The 15,824-nt window shown below is 39.8% G+C and overlaps 1 protein-coding gene across 4 annotated transcripts in view; it reads right to left on the bottom strand.

Annotated features, from left to right (window-relative positions):
* Positions 1-15,824, bottom strand: part of LOC127422660 (roundabout homolog 2-like) — a 658,906-nt gene that overhangs the window by 54,960 nt on the left and 588,122 nt on the right. For all 4 annotated transcript variants that reach the window (XM_051666431.1, XM_051666430.1, XM_051666429.1 and 1 more), the window contains 3 exons: positions 13,712-13,943; positions 2,835-2,959; positions 1,935-2,106 (listed from right to left, as the gene is read on the bottom strand). In XM_051666431.1, the coding sequence (XP_051522391.1) occupies positions 1,935-2,106; positions 2,835-2,959; positions 13,712-13,943 (529 nt within the window). The remainder of the gene's footprint in view (positions 1-1,934; positions 2,107-2,834; positions 2,960-13,711; positions 13,944-15,824) is intronic.

A 15,824-nucleotide genomic window follows, 5' to 3' on the forward strand; every position in this document is an offset into this window, starting at 1 on the left:
ATTACTTTTTAGTCAAAAAAGTAGTGTAATGCATTACATTTTAAATTCTTGTAATAAGACTAAAGTTACTGACTTTCAATTAATTTAATTACTTTTAAGTACATCATAAGGTTATGCTTATTTCTAATATATTATTTATGTAGAATACATGAATTATGGCCTTGTAACGAGTCATTGTGAAGGAGAAATGTAAGGTGCTGAGTGTATGACTTGTGTGTAACTGTAATGGGAGCCAGCTGGTATGTGCTGTGCAGTTTATAAACCTCACTCCCCTGGCCTCAAGAGGTGCACTAGCAACTGACTCCTCGTTAGTGCACCCGCATCCCATGCTGGAGACACCAGTTCAAATCCTGTTTGGAATGGGTTGAGCAGGACCAGTTATAGTGGTGCCGTGACCCGGATGGGAGTGAGGTTTAGGGGGGTGAGTGTAACAGGAGCCAGCTGGTAAGTGCTGTGCAGTGTGTAAACCTCACTCCCCTGGCCTCAAGAGGCGCACTAGCGACTAATGCTAGAGGCTGCAGCCTTTAGCCTCCTCATTAGCGTGCCCACCTCCCATGCCGGAGACATTGGTTCTAATCCTGTTCAGAGCAGGTCGAGCAGGACCGGTTACATAACAATGACCACTAAAGAAATATAGAGGTTATTTTGAATTTGTTGTGCGGAAAAGCATTTTAGAATGTAACTTAAATGTAAAGACATTAGTAATGTAATGACTTTTTTAATAAAAGTCATTATTAAAATATTATGATTACAATTTTTGAGAAATAATGAGTAATTTGTAGTGGATTACTATTTTAAGTAATCTTGCCCAACACTGTTTATTTTAACCAGTTCATTTACATTTACATATATGCATTTGGCAGATGATTTTATCCAAAGCAATGCACATATTACAGGGACAATCCCCTTGGAGCAACCTGGAGTTAAGTGCCTTGCTCAAGGACACAATGGTGGTGGCTGTGGTGATTGAACCAGCAACCTTCTGCTACCAGTTCTGCGCTTTAGCCCACCACCACCTATCCCTAGACAGATAGGTCACTTTAATTGAGCGTGTTTGACAACTCTCACGGCTCCACTGATGTTGAAAAAAGTAGAGAAATTATTACAACTAAAATAAAATGTTTTGAAACAGCATATACAATGCATTTAACATTCTTAATGTGACATATTTTTGAGTAAAATATAATATTCAGCAGAAATAATGTAGGACGGGATTTTGTCCATCTGGATTTGATTGGATGCTAACATGTTGATGCTATGATACTATTGGTTAATATTGTGTTGGCCAACACTTACAGCTCTGGTTACATCATCAGAACAGAACATTAATTTCGGAAGGTAGAGATAGCTATTACATTTTGATGAAAGAATATGAAAACAAACATTTTGTTTTCTTTAGAATAACATGCACTAATGTATCTTGCACAGTAACACCTGGGACATTTATTAAGAAAGTAAATAGGGTCCATTTTGATTTCTAGTAGTCCTTGCTTTTATTATTTTGAAATTCTGCCTTTTGTCACTTCAAAAGATGGTAGTATACACACAAGCAGCAGTCTTGATAAATAGGCTATCGGCCTCTGGCTGTGCGTGAAGATGGATTGTGAGCTTGACATTTGGTAATAAGGGCATGTCACTGGCCAAATAATCACTTATGGGTCAAACCAGTCACAGCCTGCTACAACTCACATAACTCACACTGTAAACACCCACAGCACTAAAAAAAAAAAAAAAAAAAGAAAAAAAATATATATATATATATATATATATATATATATATATTGTGGTTTAAAACTATTTTTTGAGACAGCAATAAAAGTGACCCAATAAATAGCCATCTTTCAAGGCATTTTTGACAATCATCGATAAATGTGACAGAACAGGTTAATCCAAATCAAAAGAAGAAAATCTCATAGCCTCAATGCATGTCCTACCAATAATAATGGATTGTGGTTCACTCTTCACCCCCACTCCAGCGCTGGTGCTGGCAGCTACCTCCACCCGATACAGGATCCCTGCCTGTAGACCCCCGACCACCACTGAACGGATAGCTGCGTCCACGGTCTTATTAACATGGAATCGGGTCTCATTCCCTAAACACCAGATCTGAGAGATAGAGAATATTAAATTGTGATAAAATGATAAGAAGCAACACTGTTGCTGTCTGCCAGAATATTTTTTTCATTATGCACCAACAATATGGGTTATAAAAGACATAATGTAAATGTTAAGTCTTGAAATAAATAACGTACCACAACACTTAACAATCACACAGGAAAGTTATATTTTTTAATAATTTATGTCACCTAGTGAGCTGCCTTCATAGGCAGCTATCTTCTAAGGTAGCATGCTAAGTGAAATGGAGAGATATATCTCATAAGAGAGATATTATCTTTATTTTTATAGTGCTTCTCGTGCAAAATGCATAGGAGACTCAACTCAGAACTGACTCAAAATTAACTCAGAATTGATTTCAATAGATTTCAATAGAGCCTGGCACATTGCTAAGCTAATGCTGCAATTCTCTAATACGCATAAAAATGCACAGCATACAAATATTGGGTAAAATAATCAATTTTCATTTTTAAAAATGTACTTTTCTGTATTGAATGAAATAAAAGTATATCGACATGTCTCTGATTTTGTACGCCATTACGAGTGTATAGCAATTAATTAGGGCATTTCCTTCTCTGCGAAGTATACATGTGATGCTGCCTGAAGTATCTTACAATATCATGCTGCCTAGCTTTTGTTACAGCCCTCGCACTGGGAATGTGCCTATGATACCTATGTAGGCAGCTCACTAGGTTTTGGAACAGAGCTTTGATATTTACCTTATATTCTTGGATGATGCCATTCTGATGTTCTGCTGGAGGAGGGTCCCAAGAGATACTGATAGATGTGCTGTTCTGATTGCCCACTGTTAGTACGGTCACCTGCTGAGGAGGGGCACTGGGTGCTGGGAGAGAGAGAACAAGAAAAGGGAGAGAGAGAGATTTACATGTAGTCTTAGGGCCAGTACAGACTGAACATGTTTTTGAATCATTAAGATTTGAAGCATTAAGGGTTGCTAGCCAGTTGCTATGGTGCTCTGAGTGGTTTCTATGGCATTGCTAGGGTATTCAAAATTCCTTTTCAAGGCAAGTCAGTTCACTTGGCGGCCATCTTTGGAATGTTCCTGGGCAGGCTGGGCAGCTATCTTCTTTGTAAACAAGCTACATATAAGTACTTGAATGGGGAAAGACCGAAATCTCCAAAAAAGTTGTTCAGGGTTACGATTAAAGAACATATCATGCTAAAAATAACCACTATTTTTCAGGCTGGTTAAGCTAATGCGCATGCTTATTCTGGAGTTGGCTGACAGGCGATATCTGTTTCTAAAAAGTGATTGGTTCTTTTCCCTGTAAGCTGGGACTTCCTTTTCTACATCTGTTGGGCATTGGGGGTTCCAATTTCTATCATTCTTTTTAACACCACTGGTCTGTCTCGGGCTAAATAGTCTCTAAATAGTAAGTATTCTGAGTGGTTGTTATGACAATATGGTGTTGCTAGACGGTTGCTTGGGTGTTGCTATGTGGTTGCTGAAGTGCTCTGAGTAGTTGCTATGGCATTGCTAGGATGTTCTGGGTGGTTGCTAGGACGTTGCTAAATGGTTGCTGGGGTGTTGCTTTGCGGTTGCTGAGGTGCTCTTAGTGGTTTGCTATGGCATTGCTAGGGTGTTCTGGGTGGTTGCTACGACATTGCTAAATGGTTGCTAGGGTGTTGCTATGTGGCTGCTGAAGTACTCTTATTGGTTTTCTATGGCATTGCTTGGGTGTTCTTTGTGGTTGCTAGGACATTACTTTGTGGTCGCTGAGGTGCTCCAAGTGGTTCCTATGGCATTGCTAGGGTGTTCTTGGTGGTTGATAGGACATTGCTATGTGGTTGCTGAGGTTCTCTAAGTGATTGCTATGGCATTAGTGTTCTGGGTGGTTGTAATGATGATGTTAGCCAGTTGCAAGGGTGTTATTATGCAGTTGCTGAGATGCTCTAAGTGGATTATCTGGCATTGCTAGGGTGTTCTGATTGTTTGTTATTGTGTTGCTAGCAAGTTACTAAGGTGTTGCTATGTGATTTCTGAGATGCACTGAGTGGTTTGCTATGGCATTGCTAGGGTGTTCTGTGTGGTTGTTATGACGTTGCAAGCTGGTTGCTAGGGTGTTGCTACTGTATGTGGTTGCTGAGGTTCTCTGAGTGGTTTTTATGGCATTGGAAGGATGTTCTGGGTGGTTGCTATGATGTTGCTAGCCGGTTGCTATGTGGTTGCTGAGGTTATCTGAGTGGTTTCTATGGCATTGCTAGGGTGTTCTGAGTGGTTGTTATAACATTGCTATGCCATTGCTGAAGTGCTCTGAGTGGCTGCTATGGCATTGCTAAGGTGTTCTAAGTGGTTACTAGGATGTTGGAAGATACGGTAGATAGAAGCATTTATTACAGATTCAGTCCCAATGGAACAACATGAGATCTTGATCAAGAGCATAATGGATTTGAACCTTCAACTTTTTCATTACCAGCACAGATCTGTAGCCACTATGCCAGATTACCTCATCCGCTTCTCCTTTGGTTGGTTGGCAAACAATTTATGAACATCACTCAACACAGGCACACAAAGACACTTGCCCTCTTATTCTATATCCTCTGAAAGAGTCTATTGTAAGCCACTGTGTTACAATAAGCAGTCAGTGTTGAGCTTTAAAACATAAGGCAGGTGGCCACGGGTGCAGACGTTCATTAGATGGGGATTTTCTGCAGCCTGACACAACACGCCCTCACATTTCGCTATGATTTCATATCCTGCCCCTGAAAGGATGGATTTACTAAAAAATACATTTACTGAAAAACAATGAGATGGTGAGCCACCTTGAATTACTCTGCTTTCTTAGCAAATTGCTCTGACAAGCATGTAAGTCACTGAGCTCAGAGGAATAAGCCAGGGAATTTGAAGAACTATTGTTGTCACAATACCAAAATTTCAGTATTTGATTCCAATTCCAGTGACGTTTCACAATTCTCTACACCAACTTCTATACCACAGCAATAATTAAACCTTCATCAAAACAATGGCATCTAGTCTTCGAGTATTTCTCAATAAAGTAAATGTAACGGTAGCCAGCTGGTAGGCAGCTGTGCAGTGTATAATCCTCACTCCCCTGGCCTCAAGATGCGCACTAGCGACTGACACTAGGATCTGTAGCCTTTAGCCTCCTCGTTTGTGAGCCAGGCTTCCATGCCGGAGACCCCAGTTCGAATCCCACTCTGAGCAGGTCGAGCAGGACCAGTTACAGTGGTGCAGTGACCCGGATGGGAGTGAGGTTTAGGGGGGTGAGTTTAATGGTAGCCAGCTGGTAGGTAGCTGTGCAGTGTGTAAATCTCACTCCCCTGGCCTCAAGAGGCACACTAGTGACTGACACTAGAGACTGTAGCCTTTAGCCTCCTTGTTAACGCGCCCGCCTCCCATGCCAGAGATGCCGGTTTGAATCCCGCTTGGAGCAGGTCGAGCAGGGGGTTACATAAAAATGACTTCAAGTTTTTGAAGTATTCAAGTACACAGTTAGTGATAAAGATATACCTTCAAAAATATATATATTTTATTCTAGTATTGACTTGGTACCAGAGTAAAAACACTTTTTATATCCCTAATTCTGATGTAATTTTTAAGAATAGAGTAAGAAAGAAGAGTAGAGAATGTTGCACTGGGTAAACATATTGACAGCGACATAACAATCAAAGTAGGCCAGTTGTAAATCGAAGACACTGTTTTGTTTTTGGCTGCAAATACAGCCAAAATGTATTTTTCTCATTTCTGTGGTGGCTGACTGAGGTGCTGCAACACTGCAGAATACTGACAGCTCAATTACGGTGAACTGTGCTTATTTGCTCTCTCTCTCACACTCTCTTTTCTTTCAGTGCACCCTGGCCCCCACATAAATGGCACATATCCCATAGCTGCACTCATCCCTCACTCGGGGTGGCCCATTTTAACCCCCAAAAGGCCTGACAGGACAAACGAGAGCTTGACTTCATCAAACATCTGGAGCTGAACGGAAATAAAAGACTGTTTGGCTGTTTCAATCTCGCTAATGTGCGTAGAGTTAACTCAGCACATTGCAGGTGACAAAATCCCTCCCATAACAATGCAGCCAATGTCATTCAAAGTTAATGCCGCAAATCATTTAGACAATTATCATTATGCACATCTGAAGCAAACAATACATATTCCTCATTTGGGGAGCGGTGGCGCAGGCGATGCTAATAGCACCATTAGTGATGTGATGTATAGCCAGCAAGGATGTGACCTCTGTTTCACAATTGCTACTGTAGCCTGGAGGCGAACACTGAGGAAAATAACACTCTCTGATGTTTAAACACCCTAATACTGAGACCTCATGCAGATGACAGGGCTGTAGCCTACAGTGAATGTGAAGAAATGCTACGTTGCTTTAGCATGTCACTAATCATTTAGCTATAATGACCTTCGGGAGAAGTTTTCCATGAAGAAGCTGATTACTGACCATGAAATTAAATAAGATCACGCAAGATATTTAATGAAAGGGTCTGTTTCACCTTTTCAACCTCTATTTAAAAAAATAAAAAAAATAAAAATATATGAGATGATAAATACTACCACTACAACTAATAAAAACGTAAATTTTCAACCAAAGAGCTACAATAAATACAAACCAGAGTAACCCTTATACAATTTACCATGTTAACTTTGCTGAGACAAAAGGAGGGTTCCCTGCTAAAAAAAGATATCTTTAACAGTTTAAGGTGGTTTCTTATCTGGTTTAGCTGTCTATTATCCTGGCCATGCTGGTTTTCAGAATGAATACAGTAGCTGGTCTCCAAGCCTGGCAAATCTATTCCGCTAGTTTAGCTAGATGTACAGGTGCATCTCAATAAATTAGAATGTCATGGAAAAGTTCATTTATTTCAGTAATTCAACTCAAATTGTGAAACTCGTGTATTAAATAAATTCAATGCACACAGACTGAACTAGTTTAAGTCTTTGGTTCTTTTAATTGTGATGATTTTGCTCACATTTAACAAAAACCCACCAATTCACTATCCCAAAAAAATTAGAATACATCATAAGACCAATAAAATAAAAAATTTTAGTGAATTGTTGGCCTTCTGGAAAGTATGTTAATTTACTGTATATGTACTCAATACTTGGTAGGGGCTCCTTTTGCTTTAATTACTGCCTCAATTCGGCGTGGCATGGAGGTGATCAGTTTGTGGCACTGCTGAGGTGGTATGGAAGCCCAGGTTTCTTTGACAGTGGCCTTCAGCTCATCTGCATTTTTTGGTCTCTTGTTTCTCATTTTCCTCTTGACAATACCCCATAGATTCTCTATGGGGTTCAGGTCTGGTGAGTTTGCTGGCCAGTCAAGCACACCAACACCATGGTCATTTAACCAACTTCTGGTGCTTTTGGCAGTGTGGGCAGGTGCCAAATCCTGCTGGAAAATGAAATCAGCATCTTTAAAAAGCTGGTCAGCAGAAGGAAGCCTGAAGTGCTCCAAAATTTCTTGGTAAACGGGTGCAGTGACTTTGGTTTTCAAAAAACACAATGGACCAACACCAGCAGATGACATTGCACCCCAAATCATCACAGACTGTGGAAACTTAACACTGGACTTCAAGCAACTTGGGCTATGAGCTTCTCCACCCTTCCTCCAGACTCTAGGACCTTGGTTTCCAAATGAAATACAAAACTTGCTCTCATCTGAAAAGAGGACTTTGGACCACTGGGCAACAGTCCAGTTTTTCTTCTCCTTAGCCCAGGTAAGACGCCTCTGATGTTGTCTGTGGTTCAGGAGTGGCTTAACAAGAGGAATACGACAACTGTAGCCAAATTCCTTGACATGTCTGTGTGTGGTGGCTCTTGATGCCTTGACCCCAGCCTCAGTCCATTCCTTGTGAAGTTCACCCAAATTCTTGAATCGATTTTGCTTGACAATCCTCATAAGGCTGCGGTTCTCTCGGTTGGTTGTGCATCTTTTTCTTCCACACTTTTTCCTTCCACTCAACTTTCTGTTAACATGCTTGGATACAGCACTCTGTGAACAGCCAGCTTCTTTGGCAATGAATGTTTGTGGCTTACCCTCCTTGTGAAGGGTGTCAATGATTGTCTTCTGGACAACTGTCAGATCAGCAGTCTTCCCCATGATTGTGTAGCCTAGTGAACCAAACTGAGAGACCATTTTGAAGGCTCAGGAAACCTTTGCAGGTGTTTTGAGTTGATTAGCTGATTGACATGTCACCATATTCTAATTTTTTGAGATAGTGAATTGGTGGATTTTTGTTAAATGTGAGCCGAAATCATCACAATTAAAAGAACCAAAGACTTAAACTACTTCAGTCTGTGTGCATTGAATTTATTTAATACACGAGTTTCACAATTTGAGTTGAATTACTGAAATAAATGAACTTTTCCATGACATTCTAATTTATTGAGATGCACCTGTACATTAAACTAAACCAGCCTGAGTAGTGTAAACATGCTTGGTGGCCAGCTAAGACCAACAAACCCACTTTTTAATTTTTTTTTTGGTCTGGATTGCTGGTATAGAGGGGGTTGGTTTAGGGGGGACCAGACTGATAGACCACCTAAAACCAGCTAAGACCAGCAAACCACCTTAGGCTGGTTTAAACTGCTTTTTTCTAGCAGGTTAACATAGCTTCCACCAAAATAGTTAGGTGTTATGGTTATAATAATATTTTTTTGTAAGGGAAAAGGGCTGTAATCTTTGCAAAATTGGCACTTCAGCAAAAGTTTCAAAGGGGTCATAACATGCCTTTTTATTATTTTAATGTGTTCGAGGTTCACTTATAATATTCTTAATTTTTTTGTATTTTTTTTTTTTTTTTTTAACATCACAATGTGGAGGAAGTAGAGAATGAATCGTTTTGGCAGCTTAGTTTCAACAAATGCTCTTTTTGCAGTGAGGAGGACGTTTTGAGTTCTGAAACTTACAGTAAGTTTTTATAGTGCAATGATTTCTTATATGTCAAAAGGTCAAGGAAAATTGTATTCTTAATATCATGACCCCTTTAAATTAAAATGAAAATACTTTTCCAACACTGTCTTGAAAAAGATGAAGCCGGAGAGAAAAGAAAAAGGAAACGGAAACAGGGAGCTCTAGAGGGACGCTGTAATTGTCTAATCAGACAATGGCCAATAAATCATCCACTTCTCTTAAATGTCCAAATAGAGGAAAACCTGAAACAAAAGGGGGCTATCTCAGCTCATGGGCCCCTTGATGCTGCTCTGCCAGAGGACCCAGTGTTTTGTCTTGCACTGGTAATGGTGCTGACATGCAGGTGTAAGGTGTGAAGTCAGAGCAATGGGGCTTCAGGAGACAGAGCTGGTGCTGTGTGGAGGAGATACGACTCTCTGTGGACACTCTGGGTAACAAATGAGCCTGTCATTGCGCTCAGAAATTAATCAGCAACCTTCTGTTCTAGCGTGTGTGAGTGAATTTATGTCTTGAGAATTCCATATGCCATTTAAAGCACTCTCAAAAATGCATTTTTTGTACAAGATTTATGTGTAGCTGCAACCAACATTCACGGAAGGGAAAACAACTCAAAGCATAACTGTGAATCCAAGACATGGATATGTGTCTTAACTATAAGTAACATGCTGTCTGTCTGAGCCACACACAATAACCCTGGGATAGGTTTAGGGTTTGGCTAAGGGGTTAGACTTAATGCTTAGGTTTAGGTTAAACGTAAACTAGGGGAAAAAATTTACATTGTTTGTGGGTTGGTTTATTTTTTTTAAGCCGTATGTTCTTGTACTATTATAATGACTTTTCACAAGACCAGGTTTGACACACTGGTCTCCCTGTCATTTGGTTGACAAACCTATTCAAAGCTGTATATATTTATATGAAGTATTATATATATAATAAATAAATACACTGTGTATATACACTGATCAGCCACAATATTAAAACCACTGACGGGTGAAGTGGATAACATGTATTATTTCATTACAATGGCACCTGTCAAGGGATATATTAGGCAGCAAGTCAGTTCTTGAATTTCATGTGTTGGAAGCAGGAAAAATGGGCAAGTGTAAGGATCTGAGCGACTTTGACAAGGACCAAATTGTGATGGCTAGACGACTGGGTCAAAGCATCTCCAAAAATGGCAGGTCTTGTGGGGTGTTCTCGGTATGCTGTGGTTAGTAGCTACCAAAAGTGGTCCAAAGAAGGACAACCGGTGAACCGGCAACAGGGTCATGGGCGCCCAAGGCTCATTGATGCACGTGGGGAGCGGAGGTTAGGCTGTCTGGTCCGAGCCCACAGAAGAGCTACTGTAGCACAAACTGCTGAAAAACGTAATGCTGGCCATGATAGAAAGGTGTCAGAACACACAGTACATCGCAGCTTGCTGCGTATGGGGCTGCGTAGCCGCAGACCGGTCAGAGTGCCCATGCTGACCCCTGTCCACCACCGAAAGCACCTAAAATGGGCACTTGAGCATCAGAACTGGACCATGGAGCAATGGAAGAAGGTGACCTGGTCTGATGAATCATGTTTACTTTTAGATCATGTGGACGGCCGGGTGCGTGTGGATAGTTTACTTGGGGAATAGATGGCAGCAGGAAGCACCATGGGAAGAAGGCAGGCCGGTGGAGGCAGTGTGATGCTCTGGGCAATGTTCTGCTGGGAAACCTTGGGTCCTGGCATTCATGTGAATGTTACTTTGACACGTACCACCTACCCAAAGATTGTTGCAGACCACGTACACCCCTTCATGGCAACGGTATACCCTGATGGCAGTGACCTCTTTCAGCAGGATAATGCGCCCTGCCACACTGCAAAAATTGTTCAGGAATTATTTGAGGAACATGACAAAGAGTTCAAGGTGTTGACTTGGCCTCCAAATTCCCCAGATCTCAATCTCATTGAGCATCTATGGGATGTGCTGGACCAACAAGTCCAATCCATGGAGGCCCCACCTCGCAACTTACAGACTTGAAGAATCTGCTGCTAACGTCTTTGTGCCAGATACCACAGGACACCTTCAGAGGTCTTGTGGAGTACATGCCTCGACGGGTCAGAGCTGTTTTGGCAGCACGAGGGGGACCTACACAATATTAGGAAGGTGGTTTTAATGTTGTGGCTGATCGGTGTGTGTATATATATATATATGTATATATTTTTTTTTTTTTTTTTTTTTCAGGTAAAAAAAAAAAGATTATTTTGTTGGTTTTTCTATGCTTCTATGCTTTAAAAATGTTAAGACTGTGATTTTGTTACTTGTATTTTTATATTGGTGGCTTGATGTGAGCAATATTCCACATACGTGTTGATACAACATTTTGGCGGAGAAATATATAGATAAATATCTAACATGTCCTAAATAAACTTAAATAAATGTTTGATTTGAAAAGGAAAATTACTTTGTGTACCACGGAAGAAAGAAAACATCAGAGTTTCGAACAAGTCGAAGAGATTATTTTACAGGTTATTGATATACTACTGTACATCTGTCACTTGTATTGCATAAATAAAAATGGAACTAGAAACCAAATTTGGTCACAGATGTTTTCTTTTTTTAAACAAAGTATTTGATAGGAGGCTAGCTAAAATGTTATGCCTGAATTGTAATGATTTGAAATAATGTATGAGCATAAAAGTCATACTTTTTTGTATGAGCCAAGATGTACGATATCTTACATTTTCACCATCTCATATGAGTAGTCATGATACTATGCTCGTGTGTCAGTGTTGCTCTCATAGTGTTTGTTTCAATCAGCAGTAAAATCATGTTTAGTTTAGTGTCCCGTCAACCAAACACACACTTCCATGGAAAAGAAAGGTCAATGTGCTTGACAAAATGATAATTTCTTTCCCTCTGAGTCCCATCAGGGCTAGAAAGAAGCTTACTGCAATGCCGTGGATAGCAGCATACTGCAACAGGCCAGTAATGCTTACTGTAGTACATGTTATAACACTGGCCTAAGGGATGTACACTGGTGGCCAAAAGTTTGGAATAATGTACATATTTTGCTCTTATGGAAAGAAATAGGTACTTTCAACCAAAGTGGCATTCAGCTGATCACAATATATAGTCAAGACATTAATAACATGACAAATTACTATTACAATTTGAAAAAAAAAACAAAAAAAATCAGAACATCCTAAACTACTTCAAAGAGTTCTCATCCAAAAAAATCATCCACGTGCAGCAATGACAGCTTTGCAAATCCTTGGCATTCTAGCTGTCAGTTTGTCCAGGTACTCAGGTGACATTTCACCCCACGCTTCATGTAGCACTTGCCATAGATGTGGCTGTCTTGTCGGCACTTCTTACGCACCTTACTGTCTAGCTGATCCCACAAAAGCTCAATGGGGTTAAGATCCATAACACTTTTTCAATTATCTGTTGTCCAATGTCTGTTTCTTTGCCCACTTTTACCTTTTCTTTTTGTTTTTCTGTTTCAAAAGTGGCTTTTTCTTTGCAATTCTTCACATAAGGCCTGCACCCCTGAGTCTTCTCTTTACTGTTGTACATGAAACTTGAGTTGAGTGGGTAAAATTCAATGAAGCTGTCAGCTAAGGACATGTGAGGTGTCTATTTCTCAAACTAGAGACTCTGATGTACTTATCCTCTTGTTTAGTTGTACATCTGGCCTTCCACATCTCTTTCTGTCCTTGTTAGAGCCAGTTGTCCTTTGTCTTTGAAGACTGTAGTGTACACCTTTGTATGAAATCTTCAGGTTTTTTGTGGAAATTTCAAGCATTGTGTAGCCTTCATTCCTCAAAACAATGATTGACTGACGAGTTTCTAGAGAAAGCTGTTTCTTTTTTGCCATTTTTGACCTAATATTGACCTTAAGACACGCCAATCTATTGCATACTGTGGCAACTCAAAAACAAACACAAAGACAATGTTAAGCTTCATTTAATGAACCAAATAGCTTTCAGCAGTGTTTGATATAATGGCAAGTGATTTTCTAGTACCAAATTAGCAATGTAGCATGATTACTCAAGGATAAGGTGTTGGAGTGATGGCTGCTGGAAATGGGGCCTGTCTAGATTTGATCAAAAAAGTTTTTTTTTTTTTTTTTCAAATAGTTATGGTGCTGTTTTTTACACCAGTAATGTCCTGACTATACTTTGTGATCTGCTGAATGCCACTTTGGTGAATTAAAGTACCAATTTCCTTCCAAAACAGCAAATCTGTACATTATTCCAAACTTTTGTCCACCAGAGTATAACCAGCCCAAATACCTGTAGACTGGGTAGCAAGCTGGGCAGAACTAGCAATAGATCTAGCCTCTCAGCCTACGTATGCTTTGACGTATTTAAATGAATGCATCGGAATTAAAGGGCCATTTACACAGAGCACATCCTCTATTTCTTCTGCACCATTTTATAACTGTTGGTGACATAGACAGACATCTTTGACCATTTTCCAGTGTCTTGCGCCATGAGCACCACCTTTTTAAGATGGCAAGTCAAGTTAAAAACAGTTCAACTGTTAAACATGTCTTAAGACCCATGGATTCAGTTTCAGTCCGTTGAACTCCATCTAGCTGTTTTGGAATTCAAGGAAGCCGAAAGACATCAACAAATCGATTAAAAAACTCTGTGACTTTTAAGTCAAACTTCTGTTTCCTTTATCAAATCAAAGAAGTCAATGCATGTACCTTCCTCAGTTGTTCTGGCTGTTCGGGACTCGCTATCCATGCCCTGAAACTCATTGAAATAGGGACGAACTTTGATCTCGTAGACGATGCCTTGCTTCAGCGCAGAGAGCACCATGCTCCTCTCAGAGGGGACCTTTACATCCTGGCTCTGCCACGCCCCGGGGGAGGACAGCCCTGACATCTGCCTGTACAAAACCCTGTAGCCCTGGATGAACTGAGACTGACGGTCCACCTGATCATCAAAGGAAGTGCAAACAAGAATCAAAAGTGGAGAAATAAAAAAAAGAGAAGACAGGAATGCATGATTCCAACAAACTGTAAATAAAATACTACTGACAACAATCATGAAAGATAGAACAGTCTATGAAAAACACGCTGTGGCAGAGTGCAATAAAAGCACACAGCTGCAAAGAAATAAACATGCATACATACAAATGCACACAAAACGTGTACACACACATGCACATAAGTATAAACAAAAAATGTGTCAAGCTAAAGATCAAAGAAGAGATGCAATCAACAATTCATGGAAGTAAACAGGACTCCTCATTCACTGAAAGCCTCTGCTGTGTTTAATTTTGTAATTTGGCAGAGAAAGGTTGTATTTACCGAGAGAAAGAATGTTCATAACTCACATTAATGTCTACTTAAAGGCAGAATCTGGCTTTCAGAGTGAGATATTAAACATCTGCTTTTCCTCCCTTCATGTGGAGTAAATCAGCCCGACGGGCTTCTTTCCTACGCTTTTTAACTTTCATTAATTGAATGATTCAAGATCGTAAAAGCTTTCTTGACACCAGCTATGTTTACAGCCAGAGTGCTGTTGTTATCGAGAGACCATATAGGTTAATGATTTATGGATTATTCATATGAGGAAAATACCTCTGAAACAGTCTATCCACCATTTAGACTCAACGGACAGACGCTTATATTTGTCTCCATAATGATTGTTGATGGCAATCATTAATATACCGCAGGAGGGTGCTTATGGACTAATGTGACACAGGCAAAGCTGTAAAACCTCCATTTTAATGCAATTCAACAAACAATAAACACTTTTTGAGAGTTTATATCAATGCTGGAAGACTGCTGTGGGAAATGGCATCAACATCCAAGAACTCATTTGAGGTTTTTTTTAAACACTAAAATTGTGCTAACTCACAAACTGCCGCAAACTGAAATGTATACACGATAAGATGTATACGTTCAAAATTAACTAAAACACTAATGATTTTATGTCAAATAACCTTGTTCCATACAGAGAGATTATAGAGGTTTATTAAAATATATTAATTTACATTTAATCATTTAGCAGACGCTTTTATGCCAAGAGACTTACAAATGAGGAACATCACAAGAAATCTGTCATACGAGAGCCAAATAAATCTACAGTATCTCACTTCCAAGTTTCAAGAGTAATCTATTGAAAAGAAAATATTAATATCTCAACACTTTAGTTAATAAAGAAATGTTTTTAAATGAGATTAACACCATATTGTGTGCTATAACCAATCACTGGTTATGTGCCATAACCTCTGTCCAAACACAGTTTAGGTGCTATAATCTCTGTCCAATCACTGGTTACGTACTATAACCTCCGTCCAATCAGAGTTTATTTGCTATAGCCTCTGTCCAATCATAGTTCATGTAATACAACCTCTATCCAATCACAGTTTATGCGCTATAGCCTCTGTCCAATCACAGTTCATGTAATACAACCTCTATCCAATCACAGTTCATGTAATACAACCTCTGTCCAATCACAGTTCATGTAATACAACCTCTGTCCAATCACAGTTCATGCGCTACAACCTCTGCCCAATCACATTTCATGTGCCACAACCTCTGTCCAATCACAGTTTATGTTCAATAACCTCTTTCCAATCACATTTCATGTGCTACAACCTCTGTCAAATCACAGATTGTGTTCTATAACGTCTGTCCAATCACATTCCATACACTTCAACATCTGTCCAATCACAGTTCATGCGCAATAACCATTGTCCAATCAAAGTTAATGCACTACAACGTATATCCAATCACAGTTTATGTTCTATAACCTCTTTCCAATCACTGGTTACTTGCTATAACCTCTGTCCAATCTTTGGTTACA

Source organism: Myxocyprinus asiaticus, chromosome 31, assembly GCF_019703515.2.
Source record: "Myxocyprinus asiaticus isolate MX2 ecotype Aquarium Trade chromosome 31, UBuf_Myxa_2, whole genome shotgun sequence".
NCBI classification, from domain to species: Eukaryota; Metazoa; Chordata; class Actinopteri; order Cypriniformes; family Catostomidae; genus Myxocyprinus; species Myxocyprinus asiaticus.